At 50.8% G+C, this 27,364-nt stretch overlaps 1 protein-coding gene across 3 annotated transcripts in view; it reads left to right on the top strand.

Moving 5' to 3' along the window:
• Window positions 1–17,168, top strand: part of LRRK1 (leucine rich repeat kinase 1) — an 82,544-nt gene extending 65,376 nt beyond the window's left edge. For all 3 annotated transcript variants that reach the window (XM_040601729.1, XM_040601730.1, XM_040601731.1), the window contains 10 exons: window positions 302–468; window positions 1,573–1,770; window positions 2,446–2,723; window positions 2,912–3,106; window positions 3,922–4,073; window positions 5,673–5,790; window positions 7,117–7,233; window positions 12,311–13,146; window positions 13,720–13,821; window positions 15,677–17,168. In XM_040601729.1, the coding sequence (XP_040457663.1) occupies window positions 302–468; window positions 1,573–1,770; window positions 2,446–2,723; window positions 2,912–3,106; window positions 3,922–4,073; window positions 5,673–5,790; window positions 7,117–7,233; window positions 12,311–13,146; window positions 13,720–13,821; window positions 15,677–15,854 (2,341 nt within the window). In that variant the 3' untranslated portion in view covers window positions 15,855–17,168. The remainder of the gene's footprint in view (window positions 1–301; window positions 469–1,572; window positions 1,771–2,445; window positions 2,724–2,911; window positions 3,107–3,921; window positions 4,074–5,672; window positions 5,791–7,116; window positions 7,234–12,310; window positions 13,147–13,719; window positions 13,822–15,676) is intronic.
• Window positions 17,169–27,364: the final 10,196 nt, after the last annotated feature.

Raw genomic sequence — 27,364 nt, 5'->3', positions numbered from 1 at the left:
TGTGTCATCTGCTTGGAAAAGGAGCTTATGTGCTTTCCAGATCTGTTTGATTCTTGTGGGATAAACTAGTAAAAACCTTTTTTTGCTTATTTGCCCGAATTACTTTTTTCTCTGAGAAACCTGTTATACAACATGATCCAGCAGAGAGTATACTGAGATGACCCAGGTCGTTTAGCTGATCCAGTCCTCTTAGATTAGACAAGAACCTATTAGGGATTTGTGAAAATGTGAACACATTAAAACATTCATTTACAATGTCTTTGAAACTTTTAATTAAAAAGCTCCAATCTCTTTTTGGCAGACTGTTCCTGGAAAATAGCAAACTGGAATGCAGTGAAAATGAAAACAATGTTCTTGGCCAGGGTGGAAGTGGAACCGTTATATATCGGGCACGATACCAAGGAAAACCAGTGGCTGTGAAGAGATTTCAGATTAAAAAATGCAAGGGTTCTCCTACTTCAGCTGCAGGTACAGTACACAGAATCAGTGTTGGGAATCGGCTCTTGCGGTCTGCGATCCCAACTTAAGACCAAAGAGCCTTTGCTCTCCAAAGTGCTGGTGGCACCTGTTTAAATACAGCTTTGAAGTATATAGCAAAACTGATGTGTTTCCATGGAGGAGGAGGCTGCATCTTAGAGTCCTTCACGAAAGCACTTGTGGCAGTGAAGGTCATTGGCACTGCAGGAAGCTTCTCTCCCGCAGGTCAGTGGGTGGACTCACAGGGTGCCAAGGCAGAGCCCTCAGGTGGGATGGGAGGCAAGATTTCATCTCCTGTTCCCAAGCTATTTGGCAATGCGAAGTCTGGATTTGCATGGGTTTGCATGAAGGACTTGTGGGTCTCCACTTCTGAGTAAGTCTTTTACTCCATCTGTGCCAGCAACTACAGAAAGCATATTGGAAATCCTTCTCATCCTGCCAGCTCCTCCAGGCAGGGACAGGCTCTTGCACTGCACATGCTGTCTGTCCAGGTTTCCAGCAGAGCTTCAGTCCGTGGACAAAGGAAAGGGGAAAGTGCCTCACTTTCCTCATTTTTGTTAGGAAAGGATGTAGTGAACCCCTGAGCTGTGGAGGAGGCCAGCTGCTGCCCCAGTGACAAATGACCTTTGGAAAGAGCAGACCTGCCTGAGCAGCCTGTGGTGTCCGATAGCAGAAGGACAATTACTGTGAAGGGTCCCTCTTCTGGCAGAGCATCTGGGAAAGGGTAGGGAAGACTCCTTCCACCAAAGGGTCTGCGATGTGGCATCCACACCGAGAGTCCCTACTTTAAAAAGCACAGCACGAGTTTTCCAAAATCATCCAGGTGACCTGTGAGAACAGTGTGTGCCAGTCGCACTTGAGGTTGGTGTTACAGGACCAGGGGAGCACTTTCTTCCTGAGACAGCCATATATGTCCTGCTTATAGCCAATAAGTTCATGCATCAACATGACAATGCGACTTAAAGCCTTGCTGTTGGCATGACCCCACAAGCTGCCTTCTTCCTGCAGCATTAGCCTAGTGATTAGCACCTTCCAAATTATTTCTGACCTTGTTTCTCAGCTGGGGAGTGAGAAGGGGTTCGTGTGTCTTGCCAGATACCATGCTGAAACACCTGAGAGCTATGGATGCCATGAAGAACTTCTCCGAGTTTCGCCAGGAGGCCAGCATGCTCCACTCTCTGCAACACCCCTGCATCGTCTCCCTCATTGGCATCAGCATCCATCCTCTCTGCTTTGCCCTAGAGCTGGCCCCTCTGGGCAGCCTCACCACTGTATTGTCTGAAAACGCCAAAGGTAAAAACAGGGTGTCCCTCCTGGGAGAGCTCACTCTCCAGGTCATGGTAGTGGCAAATGGTCAACAGCGTTTAAATTACTGCTTGATTTACTGAAGGGGATTTTTTTTTTTCCAGACTAGGGGAAGTGGGAGGGATGGACTTGCTCCTAAACTGTGCCTTTGGGAGCCTGGTAAAAATTGATGCAGGATTTTCAAAACTACTTTGGAGACCTGGATTTTCAATTTCTCTGCAGATTAGTAAGAAATGCATCTCACTTCGGTCCTGCGTGGGTAATGCTCGGTTCTTCCCCCTGCAGATGGGTGTCTGGCGCTCTAAATTCTCTCGTAATTATCTGTATTTCTGTTGCTGTCAAATGAATGACACTAATTCCAAGATAGGTTGAGGCCATCTCGCCCTCTTGGCACCTTGGCTTTGTGTCAACTTTCAGTCAAACACTAATTTTCACCAGAAGATTTAGGGGTCTAGAAGTGAAAGGGTTTAAAAAAAGCATCTAATAGAACTGTCAGACATGTATAGTAACACGAACAGTGTCATTTCAAATGATGGCATTGAGTGATGTTTTAAAAGGTTGTTAGTTATTGTTCTGGAGTTTAAAAAAGAAAGAAAAAAAGATTAAAAAAAAAGCAGTTATTGCTATTGCAGGAACTGAAGACAGGCTGTTTCTTTGTGCCAGGGTCTTCCTTTGTGCCACTGGGGCACATGCTGACACACAAAATAGCATATCAGATTGTAACAGGCCTTGCCTACCTGCATAAGAAGAACATCATCTTCTGCGACCTGAAGTCAGACAATATTTTGGTATGGTCCCTGGACGTTAAAGAACACATCAATATCAAACTCTCCGACTACGGAATCTCCCGGCAGTCATTCCACGAAGGTGCGCTTGGTGTGGAAGGCACGCCGGGCTACCAAGCTCCTGAGATCAGACCTCGCATAGTCTACGATGAGAAGGTGACTGTGGTACATCTTTGGGGGCAGGCCCTGCGTGACAGCAGTGGGTGGCTGGCTTCGTGCATGGGGCTGAATTCCCTCAGGCATGGTGCTGCAGCACTAGCTTTCCCACTGTGGTCTTCCTTGCTCTCTGCTCCACCTACCGAGGGAGCTCTGCCCTGGTTTTCAGTCTCTGTTTCTGGCTCTAGGTTGACATGTTCTCATATGGGATGGTCCTGTATGAGCTTCTGTCTGGTCAGCGGCCTGTGCTAGGACAACACCAGCTCCAGATTGCAAAGAAGCTGTCTAAAGGGATCCGTCCTGTTCTTGGGCAACCAGAAGAGGTGCAGCTATATAGGATGCAGGCACTCATGATGGAGTGTTGGGACACTAAGCCAGAAAAGGTACAAGACAACCCTCGTGACCAGTGCTTTCTTATTTGTAGCTACAAGGATCCAGCAGCCCTCTTCACACAGGACAGCTGAGCTTGCTCTTGCTACAGCAGAACAGCTCAGTTGCGCATTTACCCCTCCTGCTGATTTGGCCCAGCACTTCTGTTGACTTAAATGAGAGTTTTATGAACAAAATGATGGCAGATTGGTGGCCTTAGACATCTGCAGTGACCTGAAGGTCCCTTGGGGTCAATCGCAGTTAGGCTATTGATTTCACCAGGGCAAGACATTACCCATAATTTCCAGAAACAGCTACAGCATCCTGCTGTCAGTGTAACTACAAGACTTCAAAATCCCCAAGATTATAAAAAGTGGTATGAGGAAGAAGAGAGTTCGAAGTATGAGAAAAGGATTATGCTGCGTTACGTTTTTGATTAATTACAAGTCGGTGTTTCAGAGCTGTTGTCCTTCAAAGGCCAGCTTGACTCACAAACAGCTAGACACTGTCATGACAGTGGGTCAGCTTCCAAAACTCGTCAGCCTGAAGAAATCAATAAAATATGTAGGAGTCACAGACCAAACCATGGAAGTACAGAAGAGATTTGGCTTCAGTGTCTGAGATACAGAGGATGCTAAGAACCAGTGAGGTGGGATTTATAAGGAGAATTTGACGCAGATTTGAGAAAGTAGCAGAAGCATTTATTGAAGTAGGCCTACTTCTTGGCTCTCTAGCTTTAATCAATAATGATTGTTATGAGTCTTTTATTTCATCTAGACCTCCAACTGTCTCGTGTGACCTATGTCTTTCTATTCTCCTTCCCCCACAGCGTCCACTGGCCATTTCTGTGGTAGGACAGATGAAAGATCCTACCTTTGCAACATTTATGTACCTGCTATCCTGTGGGAAGCAGTCTTCCTTCTTCTGCTCCCAAGGACAGGAGTACACTGTGGTGTTCTGGGATGGGAAGGAAGACACCAGGTGAGATGACTCACATTAGTAATTTCTTTCTTTTTTTTCTTTTTAAGTAAAAATCCTTCAGCATCTTCACTTATGCTTCTGGGAGGGAGGTAAAGAAGGTGAAAGTGAATTTGGGTGAATGCCAAGGAGACGGTGAACACGGTTTTCCCAAACTCTTTTAATTGGGAACAGTGGTTGCTTTATAAAGGATATTTAATGAGCTTAACTCTGCTTCAGTTAATATGAGGAGAAGATTAGGGCAGTGTAATGATTCACACACACAGGATGAAGCGTTTGTACATGAGAACAGATGTGTTCTGCCTTTGCTAATGAGACCATTTAACACTAAACCTTTCCTAATTGAGGCTGCAGTTCCATCTCTGTTCTGCAAAGCAATTAAGCACATGTTTAAATCCTGTTGAAATCACCGGGAGTTAGCCACATGCCTGAAGCTGTGTGTGCATCCAAGTGTATACTACCAGTAAAATGTGTGCTATAGTGAAAAGGCATGTGCTTTAAATGTTATTAAATTGTGACTGAGATGATGGTATTTTGCTCAGCCACATGTGACCCGTGGCTAGTTAGGTTTATTTTTATGGTTGTTACTGATTTTTATAGCCCCGATCTTATTTGGAAACATGCACAATCTGATCTAAATTTTATATTAATGTGTTCATTATTTGTAACCATTAACCTAATGGGAAAGGTACATGGTTTGTTCATGAACAATTTGCTTTGCTGTTTGTGGTGCCTGGTCAGTCGTTCAGTGCAGACAGTATAACTATTCCTGCTAAAACTGGTGAGACACATGGGACTCACAGATGTATTTTGAATGCATGGATGTTGTCCAAATATTCGCAGCAATATATCTCGGTGAATCTGCTTCCTGACTGGACAGTCCCACTTGCTGGAGACTGCTGAATAACAAATTACTTATATGTGACAGATTTCAGGATGTGTAATTGCTTGTGCCACAGTTGGTAAAACATCTGGGGCTCACAGATGTGGCTGTGAATATCCAGTTATTGTTCAAACACCCAAACCCAATAAACTTCCCCAAACCCCAAATGAACAAAAACCTTTTAGTTACAAAAATATTAATTAGTCATATTTATAAATTATTTTATCAGGTTACAGATCTTTGCTCTTATTTGGAAGAATCATGCTCTTCTGTTTATTTACTAGAATAAATAATGAAGCCAGATAATACTGAGGCAGTGCATTTGGAGAACAAGCACATACTCTCTTGAGAAACTAATGGGCAAGATGGGCTAAGACCTCCCAGCTATTAATTACTGCTATTCAGCTGGAGCTATTTGTCTCACAGCTGAATTATAGTAACAGACCATGTAAGTTCTCCTAATCTATTTCCGTGCAAAGTCAGATAGCTGAGTTTAAATTTTCACAGAAGCAATTGCGTATCTGCCCCCTGAGGACCAGCCATGGCACATCTGTATTTCTCTTCCTTTACGATGACTGTTTGGAGGGGTGTAGATCCTTGCATCATCATCCACATCTGGACGGTCGCGTTAAAGGCTTGGCCAAAAGTGCCGAGTCCCATCCTGTAGCAGTGTGGAACCTGAATGTTGGCTATAGGAAATTATTGTTTGCTCCTTTCAGAAACTACACAGTGGTGAGTCCGGAGAAGGGAGTCATAGAAGTGGAGAGGATGAGCTGCCCAGGAATGAAGCTGTGCTGCCAACTAAAATTCCAGAATGCCCTCTGGGCTGCCACAGAGGTGAGCCTTGCCTGCACTTCAGTGCCCCTCTCAAGAGGGGCCTCACTGGAAGAGATACCAATTAAGAGAAAGAAATTAGTAAAGCTAAGAGTGAGACGATGGGCATCTCAGATAAGCAGGGAGGCTTTGCATCTGCTTTCTCTTTGTGTATTGTTTCTACCTGTTACATAGCTGGTACCTAGATCAAAATCGTGCCTCCTGGTGTTCCAAGTGATCGTGGGAACCTCGGCTTTCCGAGGCAAAACTCTCCGGACTGTAGCATTTCTACCCAGGGTTTCATCTGGGAAATGTCCTTATCTGTAAGCGATAAAGCAGTGAAAGAAACCATGTGTTTAAGGGTGGGGTTTTGAAAGAGCCCCGAGGGATCTGCAAGTCGGTGGGAAATGGGTACCCAAGTTTTGTGTTCACCGGGGAAAACTGCAGCTAAAAAGATAAGAGTGAGAGAGCACGGCTGGTTTATCCCTCGGAGCCCTGTCCACCCGTAAGGGCTGCGTTAAGTGTCAGCCGGTTCTGACACAATTGTTTGACACAAACCAAACAAAAAACGGCTGAAACAAATTGAAATGTTCCTGAAGTTTGGTGTGTCAGAGTTGGGGGAAAAAAGGCCACACTTGCTAAATAAATCATTTGTGTTGGTTCATTCACTCCGCCCTAGCATGGATGCTGTAACTGAGTGACAAGATAGAACTCTTTTTTTTTTTTTTTTTTTTTTTTTTTCTCCATAGGAAAATAAGATATTTTGACTTTTTTGGTCCCCAAGTAGAAGTAAAGTGCGAATATTCCTATTTTTTTTCATAATAGTTAAATTTCAATAATCTTAAAACATTGTATTCCCACTTTTTGATCAAAATGAAATGTGTTGCTATTCCCCAAACCAGGTGCTTTATATCAGTTTAGTGGATTTATGAGGTGTAGAGCAGGTGTAATTCCACATACACTGTAATTAGCTTTCCTTGCATTGACAAATTAATACAAAGTAACATAAAACAATGTTTCAATTATCCTGGAATGTTTGGGATTTATGCAGTCAGGGTTGTCAAATGCTACTTTTAGGTGTGGTGATAAAACACCTATAGTGGTGGTTTTGGTGGCTTTTGGATCGTGTGTATGTTGCCCACAACTTATTCTGGGGAAGGCAGCACCTGCTTTCTACCCACAGGCGGGGCAAATGCTTTCCAGGGAGCACAAAGAGAAACCCAGGGTTTGGATATCAAGAAATACAAGTAAAAACTGCTTTTGGAACCAATTTGATCTTGTTCAGGTCACAAAATATGAAAAGCTTGGAAGATGATTGAGACTTACAGAATTTTTTGTGCTCTTTCACAGGACCAGAAGATTTCTGTGTATGGATTGCAGGGCATGTGTCCTTTAAAGTCTCCACAGAAGGGTTTAGACACTCCTGCTACTGTGAGCTGCTTTCTAGTAATGCCTGTTGTGAAAAAGGTAAGGAGGAACCTAAAGGAAAAGGGGCATTAGTGAGACTAAGCTGTCTGCAGCTGGGCCCAGCTGCTAGAGTTTGCGTGGCTTGTCACTAGCTGGTGTTGAAGGACTTTGCAATGCCCAGGAACATTTTGGCAGTGCGAGGAGGTTTGCAGGTCTTTGTGCCTCTGCCAGAAGACAGAGGTGTGGGCAAGAACCTGAGTCAGGGGACCAAAGCTGGCACTTCCAAGCCTGCTGGGAAAATAGTCAAAATAGATCACATTCCTCTGCAAGGAAGTTTTCCAGCTGTGTTTCCACATCACTGGAAGGCAAGGTTTAGGCTGATCAAGCAAAATAGAGAGGACAAGAAACAATAATTAGAATGGAGATTTATTAACTGGTAATGCAGGACTTGGTTATATCCTAGCTCTTGTACCCAGTCCTTTCCTGGTGTGTGTGCACGCTGTCGTTGGTGTGCACAGTCGTCTTGAAATATTATCTAGGTTCAGCCATGCTCCTTTTTTGGGTTTGAATGAGAACACTTAGGTAATACAGCTCTTATGGGTAATATGGATAATTACTCTCATGGGTAATAACAGAAGTTATATACTATCTGTCTAGTTCTGGATTTGCTAACATCCAGTTACGGGCAAGAGAAATCTGACATGACTGCCTATTGCGGGCAAGTCTTGGGAGATGTATAAAAACTGTTTTCAGGCTAAATTACCTCCGGGTTGCTTACAGCCACCTTAAGCGAAAACATGTAATTATGTTCCGACATTATTGGTAGCTGTGTAGTTTTTGCAAATGCCAGCAGACTGGTATGTGTCTAAAAGCGCAATATGGAGCAGGTCTCGGAGTGACAGTGGAGCTGTTTTATACCGCACGCCTGTTCTGAGTTATTGTCCATTTCTGGCTCATTTGCTCGGACTGCCGCATCGCTGACTGGATCCAAGGCAGATGGTTAGTGTAAGGTGTACTGCTTCACTTCCAAACATGGTGTAAGTAGGACTAAAGTAGGGCATAGATGTAAAGTTGGCACGGGGATGAATTTCACCCGCTGGGAGACTGCATCTGTTGGCTTGCTTTGGCTCCCAGACCTGCAGCGTTTCAGTGCCGTGGAGTTTCATTTCTGATGTGTAGGGCAAATTTCTTTTTCATGCTGCCTGAGGTTTTGTCCAGGACAGTCGAACGAGTCTTTCACTTTCAGCTTTTCCACTGTCATACAGCTTGCAAAGCCATTCCTCAGAGATTACAAGTGGCTTTATGTCTCCTGGTTTCTATTTTCAGTTTGTGGCTTGCCTAGAAAATGTCATAAATAATGCCAGGCCCTACAATAGTAATATTGAGTCTAGACACCTCCCTTCCTCCCCCGACCCTACCCAACCTTCCAGAAATCCACATCCCTTCGGCGCACTCCTTCTTAGTTTATTGGACTTACTTTTTCCTCTCTCCTTTCTATGAATGAGTTTGGCAGTGAAATCGCCAGAGCAGCAGCCATAGGGATGTGCAGACCAGGCTGGCAAGAAACTAAACCGTTTTTTGAAACAGCCAGTTCATCCAGCAAAGCTAAGTGGAAAACTTACACTTGTCAAACTTTCTGTATGGCACAGTAAGCTGTATCTGAGCTATCACACAGTCGTTATTGCCCAGCAGAGAAGAGAATTGCTTGCATTTCCCTGGGAAGAAAGCCTTTAGCTGATGAGACGTGAGGTAACTTGCAGTCAGAGAATTGCTGAGGGATGTTGCTGGGAAGGGGAATTCTTTACGACTGCCTTGGGAAGACTGATCCAAAAGAAATAGTTTCCAAAACTTGGGTTTTCATCCAAAGGAAGCATCATGGAAATTTAAAAGCAGCAGAAAGGGGCCCAGAATCCAAAACTCGCCAGCCAAGGAAAAGCCTTGTACAATTTAAGCTTTTTTTGTTGTATGCTTTCTGTCACCAGTATCATTGGTTTTGGCAAACAATAAAATTTTCAGCAAATTTCCTTCCAGAAAAAAACCAAATGAGCAAACAAACAGGTTAAGAGCAGCAAAACAAGATGCTGTCTGAATTGGTTTGCAATCTTCTTACAAAGAGATGTTGAGGGAGAGAGAAATTTGAATGGGTGCAAGCCTCTGGCCTCTTGCAAAAACCTGGAACATATGAAAACAAGAGCTACATTTAAAGGCTGCAGCCTGCTGCGGTGTTTGCTGCCAGCAGTGCTAGACCCTGCGGGGAAGAGAGGAGGAGGTGACCAAGGCTGTGGTGTCGGGGGCTGTATTTTTTTTTTTTTTTTAACCTGCTTGCAGTGGCCGTCCCAATGGCTCCAAGCCTTGTGCTGTGCTTAGCTGCGAGGACAGGACGTCTAGTGCCAGCTCATCTCCTGCACATCACATACCATCACAGCCCCGCTCAGAGGCCTTCCTCCCTGGCACAGTGGGACTTCTGGCAGGACGGAGACTTCAAATGCAGTTTTGTTGCTGTGTGTTTTTGTTGGCTCTTTGTGGAGCCCAAATGTTGAAAATGAATTCTGAGAAAGTTACTTAAGGTTTCTGGAGGCTGCTGCCCTGCCTGCCTTTGGTCACTGTTGTAATACCCTGATTTGGAGAGTTTTGTCTCACTGCCTGGCTGCACCAGCACCTAATAAAGTCTGGCGAGTCAGTGGCACCCGTGGCTGGGTGGCCTTTGCCGTGGTCTTCTGTGAATGGGGTCACCTCCTTGTCTCAGTCAGGCAAGGGATGGCAGGTTAAGGGCATTTCTCAGCATTTGAGTTCCTACTCCTTGTTCCTTAAACAGAGAGATAACAACAGATAGGCTGGATAGAAACCGGTCCTGATAGCCAAGGCAGTGAGCAATAAGTGACCCAAAGCATAAAACATCTTCCAGATTTGCTTCCACCATTGTGCCGTGCCAGACAGGCTAGAATTTGGCAGAGTTGGTATTACCAGTAAAGCTGGGTGGGGATCGCTGACGCAGCTCTGCTCAGTTATGGTGCCGATTGCTCAGCGCTGTGGAAATTTGGCCTATGGAACCCAAAAGGGAATCTGGATTCTGTTCTGCAGTAGCTGACACTAATCAAAGAAATCAAAATATTTTTTATTAAGACTATGTTTGGATAATTCAGCATTTTCAAATCGAATGAGACAAAAGTAGAGACATCTCTGAAGACTTTAATAGTGTCCTGTGTCACACTAGGAGCAGTTCAGGTGACGTACCCACATTTCGGTTAATTTCAGATGTTTCCATTTCAATTTATATTTTCCATTTTTAGTAGGAAATACCTATTGTTCAGGGTCCTTTGGACTGGAAAATTGGACCATTTTCACCAGCGAAATGTGGGTTGTTCTGCTTTGTTTTGTTCTGGTTTAAATAATCAAACTCCTTTCCAAAGAAAAAGTAACCCAAAACCCAGCTTGTGCAAAGCGTTGTGCCGTGTGCCAACCTATTGATGCAACTCCCTGGCAAAGCCATATCCAGGAGCTTTTGCACCAGATCCACATGGCAGCGGGGACACGGCACTGAACGCTGCAGGTCATTTGGGTTTCTTTTAATTAGTGGTTAGAGAATTGGGACTAGACTGAGTTAAAGTCCAAGTCCCATTTCACAACTTTCCACTTGCTTCCCTAGTTTTTCCCATTACAGTAAAATTCTGCTGTGATTTGGATTAGTCATACGGGCTCAGCACGCTCATGGCTTTACTCATACTTTTTATGCAGATAGTGTCTTTTTGTCCAAGACTCTTAATGAGCCTTGCAAACAGTGCTATCAATTAACCTAATACTTACCCCTGTGCTATCTGCCCCTTGCTATCTGAGAGCAATTCACATTGGATTGATTTTGGCCTTTATGGGTTTAAACAGCCTGGGAGCGACCTTTGAGGGCTGGCACAGCTGAGATCCCTGGAAGGGCACCGGCTTTCCCTTAATTTATGAGCAACAAGGGGTGATGCTGAGTCCCCGGCCCATGCTGCAGCGGTGGGCAGAGTCGCTGGCGCCCCAGGCACCCCAGGAGGCAGGGCTCTCTGCCACATCGGGGCTGCGGAGGGCTGAGGTTGTGTCGGTTCAGCTGGCAGTGCTCAGTCTGGTTCTGTTGGTTTTGCTTTGCTTAGTCCAGCCAGATTGTAACAACAGCAAAAAGCCCTGGGCAAAGGGTCTTTTTTTAGAATTTATTGCTCCACGGGGAGGAAATAGAAAGGCCTTTGAGGTAGGTATTGTTTTATCTGCTTCACAGATGGGGGAGTTTCTGGTACAGACCCAAGGTCATGGGGAGTTTTGTTCCCGAGGGATCCATTTCCCAGTCTGTTTAACAGCATTTTGCACTGATGTGATGAGCTGGAGGGGTCGGAGACCCAGTGAGCCATGGCCTTCTCACCGGCTCCTGTCCATGCGACGTGACGGCATCCATTGCAGCAGTGCCGCGGAGCACTGCACCAGAGCTTGACGCCGGCCGCAGCTGCCGCAGCCAACACATCTGTGCATTTAGGGGCAGGTTTTTAAATACCTGTAGAATTAATTGTTCATGGCGCTTGGCAGCTGCTTTGCTGAACTGCTGCTGCTTCTGCACCCTTCGCTGGGATGTCTCTGAGCTGCCAGGGGTCCCAGACCCAGAGCATGTCCCTGGGACGAGTGGTGCTGTCAAAGCAACAGGCATAGGATGCAGAGCGATCGCTGCATGCACTTGATTATGAGAGGATTGCCTCCCTCTCTTTCTGTTTTTACTGCATCTCTTCCATTTCTCTCCTACCTACACTGATAGCAATAGCTTTACTCCTTTTTGGAAATGAGCCAGGTTTCTACAGCTGGATTCTTAGGGTTGTGATGGCTGTCTCTGAACATACTCCAGCTTGAGTTTGTTAACCTTCGGGGCAGGCTGCCAGGTCCATCTGTCCTCCCTTGCCAATAAAGAGAGAGGTAATACTGGGTGAGAGGAGTATGGCTCTGCAGCAGCTCCTATGTAATCACTTCTTTTTATGTTGATGTTATCACTGAGTGATTTGAGATAAGTTACTAGCGTACTTGCAGAACTGTGAGAGGCAGCCAGAGTCTCTGGGATCGAAAGCTCCTGTATTGCAGAGAAGTAAAGAATCCATATGGAGATTTTGCTCTCTCTTTCTTGCAGAACTTTTATGTGGTGCTGGCTGGCTTGTCAGATGGACTTGTAGCAGTGTTTTCAGTGTCCCAGGGCATCCCAGGGGACAGCTGCTCCTACCTGTGCTCCCACACAGCAAACAGGTCCAAATTCAACATTTCTGATGACGACCCCCGGCAGAACCCGTACCCCGTGAAGGCCATGGAGATCACCAACAGCGGAGCGGAGGTCTGGTACAGCAACGGTCCTGGCATCCTCATCATAGACTGTGCCATGATGGAGATCAGCAGGAGGCTGGAGCCGTTCAGCCCGCCATCAATGATCACATCCATCGCCTGCAACTCCGAGTGTCACGGGGAGGAGGTGGTGTGGTGTCTGGATGATAAAAGCAACTTCCTGGTGATGTATCACGTTACCACTTACCAGCTCTGTGCGCGCTACTTCTGCGGAGACTGCAGCCCCCTCAGAGACATGTTTACAATCCAGCAGCCTTCGGCAGCCATCCCCGCTACGGCACCTGTGAACCACAAAGCAGTGGAGAATAACCCGCTGGTGGATGTGAGCATTATCTACAGCCCAGAGGTTGGCACCCAGATACTAAACCACCAGGACTCGCTCACAGATTATTGCTCTGTGTCTTCCTACTCCTCCTCACCTCCTAACAGGGTAACCCCATGCCCCTCCAGCCTACCCAGCTCGCCCATGAGCTCTTCCAGTGCACTACTCTCCACAGATTTTGAGGAGTCTGACAAATTTCATGAGCTGAAGCCTTCCCTGGATCATGATGCTGTGCCTGGAGGTGACAGCATGCAGCATCTCCAAGCTGTCAAGATTCTTCCAGTAAAAGACCTCATATGGATCCCCAGGTAAGCGGGTCACTTCCTCAAAATCCCTCTTGGGCTGAACCTGAGATCAGCTCAGGCTGGTTCGGGAACTTTTGCATTGCCAGTATGATTCACCTGGCCAGAAAGTCAAGTTGCCATGAAGAACTTTTGCTCCCAGTACAATGGTACATCGATTTTCTACCCCCTTTTAAAGGTATCTAGCATTAAGCAGAATGGCCACACCCATGGTCCTGCTGGATTGATTCCAGCAGAATGAGAAGGCTGGCGGTAAGAGTCAAAGCCCTGTTTCCCCAGCTACTGAAGCAACAAAGAACAGCAGGCAGCTTCCTTGCTCAGATGCAACCCTGGCAAGTCCTGTTGCCTCCTGCTGAGCTGGAAACCACTGGGACTCTTGATTTTGCCTGTCGTGGGGGCTCTCACTGTAGTGGATTCAGGATGCCCCTGCGTGGCATCACAGTGCCCCTCTCCCTGCAAAATGTCGTGTAACTGCAGGAGGGAGTGCAGCAGAGATCCTCCCTATCCAGCGTGGATCTTCCTCAGCCGTCAGCAGTCCCCATTGCTGAGTACATGTGACATCTCTCGTTTCTTTTCTAGGAGAGGAGGGGATATCATTGTTATTGGACTGGAGAAGGAATCCGGCACCCAGCGGGGCAGAGTGATTGCCGTGCTGAAGGCGGGGGAACTGGCTCCGTACGGGTGAGGCTGACTGGACAGTGCCTGTCACACCAGTCTCCGGGGGCACAAGGGGACTAGGAGGCAGAGGGTGGCTCTGTGGGCTCCGGGGGCTCCTGGGAGCTTCCTCTTGGCTTCCAGAAGCATCTGAAAAGGTCCCAGCCAGAGGAGACACACTTGCTGGTTGCACACTGAGGCATGTACACGCTCTTTATAGCCTGACAGATGGTGAGGGGAAGGCACTGCAACCACGGTCTGGTCTCCAAAAGCCACAGAGGCCAAGTACCCCCATAACGAGACAGGCAGGAGTGTCTTGCACAATGCAGTAACCACCGGTCTGATCCTACCTGGTGCTGACTGCTGGTGTTCTGAGGGCACCTGGCAGAAGATCGGTGGAGCTTGGCAGACTCGGCCCCTGCGTTTAGAACAAGAGGTGTATTTATGCAGAGCGCAGTGCTTGTCTGTGGCTGCATTCACGTGGATCAGGTTGATGTTCTTGCTCTAAATGAGTACCTTTGTGCTGTCGGCAGTGACGGGCTGGGGGAAGGCTCCTGGAGCCCAGGGGAGAGCAGTTATATACATTAATCTAAAATGTTTCATACAGTGAACAAGAGTCCAAGTAAATAAATACCTGCTAGAGAGATGGGGGTGTTTCTGCTGATCACTTAAACACCAGGCTGGGATTGTACTATTTGTGTCCAAAGAAATGGAGGTTAAGCAGTGCTGAAGATTATAAATTACCATTTATTGCCACGAGGCAAACACAAACAAAGAGATCAAAGTGCTCCTGCCATTCCCTCTGCTTGTGAACTGAGTGTCTTTACCAGCTAGTTGGGAGCGGAGTGTTCTCTTTACTGTTCGCAGGTACTGTTAGGTTGGTATTGCTTTCCCCAGATGAAGTGAGGACACGGCCATCTCAGCCTTGCCCGGCTTCGCAGCCTGGCTGGTTCAGGCACCATGGCCATTGACTCGCCCTGTTTTCCCAGTAGGATAAAGCCCAACCAGTAGTGCTTGCCTCCTCCAAGCCCTTCCAAGTGCAGAGCAGGGTAGGGAGGTGAGGTGGCTTCTTAGGGGCAGTTTGTGATAAAAGCTAGCTGCCAAGGACATCCCTTGTTGCTGGTGCTCCCCATCTAGGGGCCTTTCTGGAGAAACAGTTTGGGGCCGGTCTTCCCCCATCCTCTGTCAGAGAGGGCTGGTTTCCTGTCCCTTTAACCCTGCGAGGACAAAAGTGTCATCTTCTGCCTGGCCACCTCCCTCTGGCGTATCTGCAGGGCCTGCTCTAACCCCGTTGTTTGGTCAGGTAATGTGCTGGGAGACCATGAAGGGAAGCACATGCAACATGGTGCTGTCGTGCAGGACTGCTTCTGCACGAACCTTGCGCATCCCTGGGCTGTTGCCATAGCTATGCCTGCTGATCTGGCCCCTAAGCTGGCACAGCTGGGCTCCATCCCACTTCCACACTGTATTTCAGGTTGCAGAAGCTCTGGGCAGCGCGTTAGCTGGGGCGCGACAGAGCTGTTCTGAAAGTGCCCAGCTGGCAGCAGGCAAAAGAGTCTGGATTTAGCAAATAGGGAGATGAGCAGCAACTTCAAAATGTCACAGCAGACTTAAGCACCCACCTGTGTGTTTAGGCACCTGAATCCCTTTGAAAATCTTTTCACATGTCACTGAGCCACTTGGTTTTGCCTTGACATAGTTTCTGATCCCTCTTTTCGTTACGTTCTCCTTTCTCAAGGATTTGCAGCTTATAAAAAAGAGATTCGATAGCTGGAAATGAAAGCTTGTGAGTCAGTGTCTTGCAGATGAGCAGCAGTATGCCGTGTTAGCAGAGCTGCTCTCCGCTGTAATGCCCTTCCCTGCTCTGTTCTTCCTTTCCCAGGACGCTGGTGGATGCTGCTCTTGTAGCAAAGGACACAGTTGTGTGCTGCTTCGAGAACGAAAACATGGAGTGGTGCCTGGCTGTCTGGAGGGGCTGGAGTGCCAGAGACTTTGACATTTTCTACCAGGCCTATGAAGAGCTGGGAAGGCTTGAAACCTGCATGCGAAAAAGAAGGTAGTGCTTGTGGCACTGGGAACCGAGGCTCGGTGAAAGCATCCTGCTCTGAGCACGCCTGGACTCCGAGACACAGCCCCGGAGAGGCATGGGACGAGGGGTGCGTGGGGGGAGCGTGCGTCTGGTGTGCTGCTAGTGAGCACTGTGGGGTCTCCATGGCTGCAGCCCCATCAGGGCTTTCGGGGACTGAAGAAACTGATGTGAGCAGGGCAGGGCTGAGCCCAGGAGCTGGACCATCTCTCCACTCGCTTGCTCCATCACACCCTCCCCTGCAGTAGTCGAGAGCAGAAGGCGGAGGTGGCTGCAGTTCTGCTCATGCCTCTATTTCCAGTTTCCTCTTCCCATTTTACATTCCTTCCTCACCTTCAGCATGCCCTGGCTGCTGCTGCTGCTGCTGCTTTTATAGTGTATCTTGTCAGCTGGGAGAGCTCCGTTAACCACAGCGGGCTCTTTCCTGGGAGCCTGAGCACGTTCCAGTCCCCGCTGCCTGCTGGCCGGCAGCGCGGCTCGCTGTGGGCTAATTCACGCTGCTCCCGGGAGAAATGCACCTGCTGGATGCCCTGTGCCGCGGGGCCACTGACCACCTCCTGCAAGTTTGTTAGAGGCTACTTCAGGTGTAGCCCCTGTTGTGACTGCTGTGTAGAGACATCCAGGTGTTAAGAACCAGCAATAAGCTTTGGCTGGCCACTGCGTTTCTGGTTCCTAAAAGCTATTGCGTTACAGTGTTACTGTGAGAGAGCCTAAAATAATCTGCCGATAATACTGCACAATCTCGGTGCGTGAGTGAGCTACTTAATTGCACTGTTGCAAAGTCAGTTGTAAATAGAGCTGATACAAAGCAAAGCCACTGGGTTTGACAGATACTTCCTAGGGTAAGAGAAGGGAGCCCTGTGGCCAGGAAGGTTTATAAACTGTCTTTGCTCCACTCTTTCTCTTGGTAAATGCACATGGGGTATGGGGAACACGATGAGCTTGATTTGCTTGTGTATCTGTGCAGCTTCCGCTCACCACAGCTTTTATTTTACCTTCATTAGTGGCCCGAGGTGATGTATTGGTTCTGAATACAATTGCACTTAGTTATCCCAAGCATGTACAGCAGTGTAAAAAGAGCCTGGCTAAGCACCCTGTAAAAAGGTGTACAGTTTGAATTTTGGACCTTTTTGTTTTCTATCCAAGGAAACTTGTGTGAGCATCGGCAAGGCTGGCCAAGGCCGAATGGGCAGGTTAACCCTCTGGTTCACATTTCTGTTGCAGGCTGCTAAAATATCCTTCTTCAGAAACAGAGTGTATCTTAAAATAAACAGATTCCTCCCCAGGATGATACTGCTTTGGTGGCACTTTTTATTGGCAACTTGTGCCTGCTTTAGCTGCCAGGACTTTGGGGTTTGCAGCGTCTGATTAAAGCACAGGTCCTGCTGACGAGCACAGCCTGAATCGGGTTTGCAGGTAGTGTCTCCTTACCCGGCCTTGCCTGTCTCCATCCCCCTGCGGCTCTTCCAGCAGCTTGTGAAGCAGCTATGGCAGCACCACTGCATCCCAGTTTGCTCTCCCGCACTGGGACAAGCTCTCCTGCCTGTTGTCTCAGGGACGGGGAGGAGGTGGCTCAGCCCTTCCTGGCGGCTGCGGTTTGACAGGCGTTTTCACAGCTGCCCCGAGAGCTTATCCTGACTCAGGCTTAGCTGTGAAGTAGCTCTGTGTCTGTGTCTGTCAGGGCTAATTAACTGCGTTTCCCTGAAATTGTGTCACCTACCTCCTGCCCTGCTGCACAGCCCGAAGCCTGCACGTGGCTGCCACGCACAGCCCTGTCACCTGAGCTGGGGTCTAACCGGCTCACAGTCGCCTTCTCCAGGTGCCAGACCCCTTTTACACACACGTACTGTTCCATGACCCATGAAGCCCCAGCAGGGGCTATAGAACAGCTCGTACTTCCATTCAGCCTTGCGGTTTCTCTTGAGAAAATCCCATCTGGAATAGCCGCAGCGGTTCCTTATCGTCCCTCTAGAGCGGAACCCCCTGGGCGCCGCGCTGCTTCCAAAGCCAGCGTGGGGCCGTGCCCCCCTGGGCTCCCAGCGCTCGCGGGGCTCAGCCAGAGCCTCTCCCAAACCTTCGGTGGGCACCAGCCAGGGCCCTGCCACAAAAGGGGCTTTGTTCTGTTGGCTGCCGCGCTGCGGGGCCGCTGCACGCAGCTGTTGCACACCCCCTCCCCCAGACACACCGAAATCCATGTCCCTGCAGTGGAGACCTCGCTGCCACCCTCACCGGCCCCGTCCTGACGGTCGGCTGCGAGGGGACGAGAGGCTGCGGGCGCCGCAGTGGGAGAATGGCAGCTGGGCTTGGGGGGCCCTGTGGAGAAGGGTGTGAGATCCCTGCTGCAGGGGTGGGTGCGAGAGTGTCCCAAAACCTGGGGGGAACAGGGGGGTGGGTTCCCAAAAGCAACGTGAGAGCCTGAATGCTGCTACCTTGGAATCAGGATGAAATTCCTCCCCCTTCAGCAAACCTGAAACCTCGTTAGCACAAGGCTCCATTAAGTAAGCAACGCACGTGCTGCAGGAATAAATCCCCAGGGGCAAAACCATACAGAAATTAAAAACAAAATAAAAAACCCCACCAGTTCAAACAGCTCAAGTGAGATTTCAATGCTCATTCCCAGCCTCCCCAGGCCAGCAAAGCCTGTTCTGCTCCCAGCCGGACCGGTGGCAGATGAGGGGCATCATCCGTCCCTAGGGAAAGGGACGGGGTCGAGGCCAAAGGCAGGAAAAGCCCCAAAAGCCTGGGGGCAAGGGGCTGCCTGAGCCCCCCGACGCTGGCGATAAAACCCGTTACCAGCACTTGGCCCGGCGGAGCTGCATGTACCACAGTCCCCGCTATTTTATTTCAGCTTCTAAAAATAAGCCTGAGCAGGGGCCTGGAGGGGGGGTTAGTCCTTCAGCCGGGCGAGGACGGAGCAGAAAGCAGCTTAGTTGTGTTTTGTCAGCGTCAGGTTTGCCCCAGCCTGTCTGGGAGCAGCGGGAGCTCATAGAAAGGGCCCCGCGCCGGGAGGGCAGCGGATGCTCTCAAATGAGATTAACCCCACGCAGCGGCAGCGGGAGGGACGTGGGTGCCGGGGCCATTAATTACTCACCGAGGAAGCGGTGGGACGCGCCGGACCTGCTGCCACCGGGATTAACGGAGCCGTCGGTGCTGGAGCCCCTGCTCAGCCGTGGCTGCCCAGCACCCCCGGCTCCAACCGCTCAGCCCGCCGCCCCCTGCGCAGCAGGAGCCGCACGCTGCACCCCTGGGTCCCCCGAAGGGCTCGGCTGCTTTTTAACTCCTCTAGAAGGAAGAAGTGCAATGACCATCTGGACACGGACTGCTCATGCTGGCACCCGTGCGGTGGGCAGGGTGCAGGGGCAGGCGCTGGGCTGAGGAACGGCTGCCGTGCCCAATACCCCGGTCCCGGCAGGGCTCGGGGCACGGCCTGAATGTTTTTTTGGGGGTGCAGGCATGATGCGGATGCAAACTGCTGGTCCCCCCCATCTCTGGGGCCCCACATCCTCCTGCTCGCTCAGGGCTCTTTGGTGCCCTCCGCACTGTGGGTGCACCGACCCCACCAGCTTGGGGCTGCCCAAAACCAGCCAGCTCCTCTGTGTGCAGGAAAACAGGGCAACATCAAAGCTGATTCTGCCAGAAAATGGGAGAAGGGCTGGTTCGTTGCCCCGCTGCTCACACTGCCCTGGGCAGCAGTGCAGGATCGGGCCCAAATACCCACGACAGCTCCCAGAGCAGCCCGGCACCCTGGTCCCATCCCACTGTGCGAGGACCCAGCTGATGGGACTACACCCTGCAGGTCCCATCACTGGGCACATCCTGACGGCTAATCCAAGCACTGCCTGCAAAGGAAAACTGCGGGAAGGGCAATTTAAAGGTATTAAAAGTTTCTCCAGTCCCGGCTGGATAAAATAACCTTGGCAGAAGGCAGGTGCCCTGAGTGGTGCTGTCCCGGTCGCACCGGTCGGTCCCAGCCCGAGATCCCTGGGGCTGCGGCTCTCAGGGTATCCAAAACCGGCAGTTCCGCGGGAGCTGGGGTGCTGTGGGCACTGGGGGCGGTGGCTGGGCATCAGCAGGATAGGAAGGACAGCAAAGCCAATCATATTTTCTAACCTTGCAGCATGATTAGAAATTAGAAGCAGGACTTTATTTCCCCTTCCCTTGAGCAGATCGGCTCTTCTGCAGCTCCGCCAGCGTCCAGCAGCGTGGGCAGGGCTGGGGCCGGCCGGCGCGGGGCTGGCGTGGGGGCTGCTGCCCCGCTGCCTCCACTCACCTTCCTTCTGGCCGTAACGCCACGCTGCCACCAAAACCCGCATGGGTGTGAAAACGCCCCGCGCTCGCCCTGCCCGGGTGCTGAGCTGGGACGCTCCCTTTTCAGCTACACATTTCTGAGCTGGGTGACTCAAATGTTTTTTCCCTTCTCTGTTACCTTCAACATGCAGAAAACTCCCATAATTTAATGTATTAGAGCCGAGCCCACCTCCATGCCCCAGTGACAGGGGCAGGTGGCATTTACACGGCAGCTGGATGCTCCCCACATCCCGCGTGGCACTGAGGGCTCCAGTGGAAGGAAAAAATAAGGGGATTTTCTTAAGGGACGTGGGGAAAGGGGCAGCGCTGGCTGCTTTGTATTCTGCTACTGAAATGACAGAGGAAATTAGTTTTCTTTAAGAAATCTTTAAAAAAAAGACAGGAAATATCGTGGCTATTTCGGGCTGCCGGCCTGTCCTCAGCTCACCCCGGGCCGGCGGCGGGGTCGGCAGCACCGTCAGGCTTCGGTGGCCTTAACCAGCACCGTGGCGCTGCCTTGGCTTTGCCGTAGGCTGGAGAAGGTGCTGCTCTGCCAGGGCAGGTGGCTGCTCGTCATCACCAACACCTGGCAAAATGATTTTTAACACCCCGCCACCACCACAAAACCCCTGGGAAAGACCCATTCCCAGAGCCCTCAGCCAGGTTTACACCACCCGGTCCCACTCCCCCCCAGCCCAGCACTGGTGTCCCTGGGAAGATGCTTCACTCTGCCCGTGCTGGAGCGCTTCCCTGGTATTTTTTATTCCCCATCCCTGTTTGTGCTTCTGTGTTTACAGCAGCGCCTCATCAGCCTCCTCCGAGCTCTGGGGCCTGCTAATGTCCCCTTCATGCCAAGCTGTGACCCTCCGGCTCCTTCCCCAGCAGAGCCTGGCATGGAGGCAGCTCACGCAGTGCCACCACCCCGGTGTCACGGAGCCTTGGCTGGCCCCGGCAGCTTGTGGGGCCCCTGCAGGTCCCCTCCTGGTGGCCCCCTGGCCAGAGCTAACGGGCTGGGGCTGGGGCTGGCCCTTCACGGGGCACTTGGGGTGTCCCCAGCCCCTGAACCAGGCAAGTCGTCCGCCCTGCACACACCTGGGGAGGGACGAGGGCAGTGGGTTAATGAACATTGATAATATGCAGCTGTGGGCTCGCTTGGGAGGGGTGGGTTGGCTGACTGGGGTGATGTGCAGCTGTAGCTCATTCCTGCTACGTGGGTAAATAGCCCTGAGGAGTTGGGGGGGTGCGTGTGTGTGTGTCTGTCTGAGGAGCAGTGGGGTCTGACCTCTGGAGAAACAGCACAGACAGTAGAACCTGATCAACACGGTAAATGCGTGGAGGGATGCAGGGAGGGAGGAAAAGCAGCTTGGGTGGATGGAGGGATAGGGGTTTGGAGGGATGGAAGTGGCTTTGGTGATACACAGACACGGGGAAGTGGCCACCATATGCCCAGGGGGTTGGTGGGCTGGCAGGGGGAGCTCAGGGCCTGGACCCCATCAGGGTCTGCCCCTGTCCCCCACCTCGCTCCGGTGCCGTCACAGGAGCCTGTCCCTCTGACTGCTGCACTTTGGCTGCCACCAGAACATCCTTCACCGTCCATTGCTGTTCTTACCCAAATCGGGCTGGCTGCCCCCGTCTGCCACGTGCTTTGCAGGGAGCAGGCGGAGCTCAGCACCCCCGTGTACCTGTGGGAGCCACAGACCAGCCCACGTCACGCATCTGCCCCTTCCTTCTCCATTTTCCTTCCCAAAAGTTAGAAAGCACCGCCCTGCTCAGAGGATTAGAGAAGAACCACCCCCAAAATAACGTCCCTTGGCCACAGTGGCCTGGCTGTGTTCAGCAGAGGACAAGTGGCTCCTGCTGCCGGCAGGGGACATGTGGCCCTGGCTAAAGCTCCTGTCCCCAGCCCGTCCCATCCCATTCTGAGGGCCCTGTCCTGTCTTGTCCCGAGGGTCCCATCCTGAGGGTCCTGTCCCGTCCCAAGGGTCCTGTCCTGTCCCGAGGGCCCCGTCCCGTCCCGAGGGTCCCTTCCCGAGGGTCCTGTCCCGAGGGTCCCGTCCCGAGAGCCCCGTCCGGTCCCGAGGGCCGCACAGGGCCGCGCTGACTGAGAGCAGCACCGAGGCGGCCGCATCCTGCGGCGGGGCCCCCTCCCCGTCAGAGACACCGGGCGCTGCAGGCCCCTCTGCGCGGCTCCGTCCTGCTCCACCTGCCCCCGGTTTGACAGGGTCCGTTACACGCGGGTCAGAGGACGGCGCTTCGCAGGGTGGAACCCCCCGGCAGCTGGGCTGGGGGTCGGGGGGGGTCCCAGTGCTGGGGCCGAGCCCCCACCGCAGGCGAGGCCGGGGTTCCCTCAGCCCCCCACGCCGTCACCCCAGGCTCTGGTTGTGCCCCAGATGCAGGCCCGTCTCCGCTACTCATCGCTCCAGCGCATCTCCCGGCCCCTGTACACCTCCCCGGGGACACGCCGGCCTGACCCCTGGGAAAGGGGGTTCCCCCCCGCTCCCACCGCGCCAACGTTCTGCTGCTCACACTGCGGCAAGTGGGGCCCTGGCCAAGACCAGGACTTTTTAAATTGGGCTGAATGTTTTCCAAAAAATAAACCCACCTGGTCTTCTCAGGCAAACGCCGCCCAGCCCCGCGCTCCTGCCTGGCTTCCGATGCTCAGGGGGGCGGCAGCTCCGCACACCCCGGCCCGCGGGGCGGCGGGAGACCGGGGCGGTGTGAAATCCAGCTCCGCTTTGCCCAGCAATCGCCCCGAGAGCTGCAACCCGGCCCAGGAGTGGAGAAATCCCCCAGGAGAGCCGTGGTGGGGAGCGGGGCCAGCCCCCAGAGATGCCCTGTATGTCCCGCCCCACCCCCCTCCTGCCCCCCAGAGCGATCCCAGAAGGGAGCGAACCCCAAAGGCCCCGCTGTGCCATGGGCTGGGGCAGCTCCAGCACAGGCTCAGAGAAAAAGCAATTACAGAAATGCAATTTTTTTTATTTTTTTTTTTTTCAAAAAAGCCCTTTCCACCAAGGCTCACACTTCCAACCACCGTTTGCATTTGGACATTAATTATCTTTGCTGTGTGGGCAGGTGGACGAGAGCTGGGGGATGAGGATGGGGCCATGGGTGGGGGTGGGGACCGAGCTCACCTGGGGCAGGTGCCGCTCCTGAACCCCCAAACCGCCGCCCGCAGAGCCAGCGCCAGGGAAGCAAACAGCCCTTATCTGCCCCGTGTCACAGCCCGTTTGCTTTCAAAGTTTGTTTTACTGCGTAATTACTTTAAACTGTGCCCTTTGTGCGAGACCTCTTATTGAAAAGTCAATAAAGCACCAAGGTGGTGATTTTTTTTTTTTCTATTTTTTTTTTCTCCCTTTTCTAAAACAGCCGGCGAGAGGCGCAGCAGGGCCTGGGCAAATTCCTCCTGGCACCCCCAGGCGCGTGGTGGGGACCCCTGATTTCCCAGACACTCGAGCCCAGCACGCTGGAAATGTTGGAGCCGATTCAGGTCAATTAAAGTTGAGGGTTTTATTGAATTAGAGTGTGAAAGTAAATACAGCCAGCCCTGTATTCAGTCTGTTATTTTTCTGATGTTAATTCATTTTTTTTCACCCCGCTCATAAATGTGATTTAAAGGGTGGTAGAGATTCATGGGCTGGAGGAGAGCTGGGAGATGGGTGTTGGAGCTCGGAAAAGATGTGGATGGGTTCTTGCACCTGGGCAAGTGTCAGGCACAGTTTGGACGTGAGGAATAAAAGCGCTTCTGGCAGCAGCGGCCAGGTGAAATCCAGTAAAAGAGTCGGGAGAGGATACCTCATGGGATGCGGCTGCACTGCAGCTCAACACGCCTTGGCTGGGGACTCTGGGATGTCTCCAAGGCTGCCCATGCCCCACGGAGGAGACCAAAAACCCCTTGAATTTGCTCCAGTCAGCGCAATAACTCACATTGGGCGAGTGCAGACCTGGGCACAAAAACATTTGTTTAAAACTGGGCCTAAGGTGGGCAGCGTCCCCCCAGCCCAGAGAGCGCCCGAGTGGAGGAGGAGGAACCCGGTGGGACCTGGGAGCATCTGCCCCAGGCAGGGCACTACCCTGCTCTCCATTTTTAATGCTTCTGAGAGATTTTCTTCCCAAAAAGCTCTCGAGTGAGGCTGGCTGTGCAAGCGGAGTATTTTTAGCAAGTATTCATGCAAAATGACTTAGGCTAATAATTTGCAATGTAAAGTTAGAGCTTCAACAAAAGCTCAGAGTAAGCAGATTCGGGGTCAGCGGGACTGACTTGCTGATTTTGCTGAAAGGAGCCGTGCAGCCGGGTTCGGGGAAGCTGCACGGAGGCTGGGGCTGGTCACTGGATTTTCAGGGCAATAAAACCCCACTGTGCCTAAATTCCCAAAACCTGAAATCCTTCCATGGACTGTGACTCTGCAAAGTTACATCTAGTTAACCTGTAAACAGCCGCATCGAGCACGACGGTCACCAGCAGTATCACGCCGCCTTTCCCGGCTCCGCGCTTTCCCTGGCTTGTTGCCTCCTTTTGCCATCGTCAAGCCGTGAGCAAGGAAAGGAGCTGTCGGAGGGAAGCGCTTTTAGAAAACAGCGGTAATAAATCTGGCTCCCCTGCTGTTGCCTCTCCCTGAAGTTTCACATGCGATTTAACTCCAGTGACTGATGAACGTTCATGAACAAAGAGCTAAGTGCAGCCTCCAGACGCCCCAGCTCAAGGCTTACAGCGAATTTTGGCCGTTCCCCCTGGCAGCCCACCCTGGGACAACCAGGCTCTCCAACCCGCCCCACGAACGTCCCTACCAGAAGGCAGGACCAGGGCTGGCTTTAGGCTCCTTTGCAGGTGCCCCCGAAGTTCACCTCCGCCCCTCCTGTTCATTAGCTCCATCTTCTGCTGGTGACAACCTACCCCAGAGCTGAGCAGCCGTCAGGCTGCCGGAGGACAACCCCTGGGGACGGTCACTGCCAGAGATCAGACCTGGGGAGCATCAGGGTGGGGCCGTCAAGTCCCTGACAAATAATGTGGGGCCGGGGAGCAAAGATACCCAAAAGGCGAGGATGGTGACGGGCCATTGCATCTGTCCTTCAGAACATGGGCCCTCGCCAGCCACTGGTGGGAGGTGGCTGCGGCTCAGCAGACACGAGGGACCCCCAGAGCCCTCCAGAGCCACCAACCTGCCAAGCACGAGCCACCAGCCACAGCCAGCGGTGCCAGCATGGGTGAGACACTGCGGCGTGGCGCTGTCTCTCGCGGTAAGCCCTGGGAAGACAGGAACGGCAAAGTGTTTCTGAGCTCTGACGACAGAGCTTGCGCCCATGGGTGTCAGAAGCAGCGGCAGGGTGTAAACCCAAGTGCCGAAGGGCTGCAAAGCTCTGCTTGCGCGCGTTTTGTTGCTGTGAGCGTGCCCACGATCAGCGCGGCATCTGGCACGAGTTACGTACACTGGAAGAACGAGGGAAAGAAGTGTTTTGTATTTTTAATTGTTTTAATGAAGAAGCATCTCAATATATAGCAAACCTCAGCAAATGACTCTGGGTCACCACGTTCTTCAGTTTTAGGATGACAGCATCTCTCCTTTTCTCACACCATGTTTTTTTCTTAATGGACTAGAGGCAAACCCTCCCGGGTTTTCCAACACCAGCTGGCTCCTCGGCACGAAGCAAACTTCTCTCTGAACCAAACAACCAGAGTAAACTGTGAATGAAACGTTCCAGCCCCAGGAGGGATTTTTGTCAGAGGCTGGGTTAGCACTTGCCAGCCGATGACTTCCACCTGGTCAAGCTCCTTACAACTTGGGCAGCAAATACCGCTTACTTTAGTATAAAATGGGTTTTATAAGGTTAGACCTTATCACAGATGGTTATAATTCAAAATTTAACTTTAAAATGGATTACTCTTAAGTTGTGACTCCATAAAATATGTGGTCAATTAAGATGTGGGCCCTCAAGAGTCGCCTGCAAGCTTGGTGTAAAACACGCTTTTAATGCTGGACAGATTTGGTAACTGAATCCGAACTGTGGCAACCGAGCGGACAAACACCCAGTGCCAGGTGGGTGCTTTTCATTAAACAGCTTTTTCCATTTACGTGCATCCTGCTTTATCGGCTGTTATGGGCTAAAAAAAGTCCTACATAATCATAAATGTTAATAAATACAGTATAAGTACAGGCCTTCCCCCTCCCTCTCCTTTTAGTATGGTTCTTTAGGGTTCATATTCTTCAAGCTCTTTTCTGCAGCCACAAATACCAGTCGCTTCCCCCCACCCTTTTCCCTTGTGTGAAGAAACACTTCTGTAATCCCTACGATTTTTGCTTTGGGACTTAATTTTTACATAAAAAAGCCTCACACCAATATTGAACAACTGTGATAAAACAGGCAGAGCTATTAAAAAATAAGTGCTTGACACAATAATTATTTTTACTGTGCTTCAAATACACAAAACATGATGAAATTATTCAGCCTTGTCATCATATGCATTTTAAATGTACAGGTATGGATGTTTTCAGACAACAAAAGCACTTTTAATCTTTTCGTGAGGAGAAAGTCCAAGCCCTGTGTTAGAGCCGACCAGCTGCCCCACGGAATCACGCAGCTTGTCAGCGCAGGCAGCGACGGCAGCGGACACCAGAGTCTGATGAACGGATCTGTTCTCCCTCTCCCCAGAGCCAAGGTATGCGGCATTAAGTTTATTCCAGGCCAAAACACCACGCAGAGGTCAAAACCCTTCGTAAGATCCTTTTACCTGGACCTATTTCCCCCAACTGCTTTGCCTTTGCGGCTGTGCCCATGCTCTATGGAAAGATACGGACTGAGGCAGACGACATGAGGAGCTCCGATTGCAAATCAAAAAACTTTATTGCATCTTAGAAGCAAGTCTTTAAAAAAAAAAAAAAAAAAAAAAAAAAAAAAAAAGAAGCTTTTCCATGCACTGAATCCATCCAAGTACCTACATCCTTGGGACTGTCACCAAAAAACGATGAACATTATAAGACATCGACTCTACACTAGTTGCAGTTCATATTCCATACACGTGTAAACAATGTTTTTTTCTTCTACTGGAATAGCAATTACTCCGTAACATCCCTTCAAACATGGCAACAACCTAAGCATCGGTTTCTCTCCGTTCCTTCACAAGTCTCCACTTCCCAAAGAGTAGGCAAAGTGGAACTGAGAGCAATGAGACAAAATGGTGCTGGAGGATACGATAGAAAAATA

The sequence above is a fragment of the Falco naumanni genome, chromosome 7, assembly GCF_017639655.2.
Source record: "Falco naumanni isolate bFalNau1 chromosome 7, bFalNau1.pat, whole genome shotgun sequence".
NCBI lineage: Eukaryota > Metazoa > Chordata > Aves > Falconiformes > Falconidae > Falco > Falco naumanni.
This window is presented reverse-complemented; position numbering and strand designations above follow the sequence as displayed.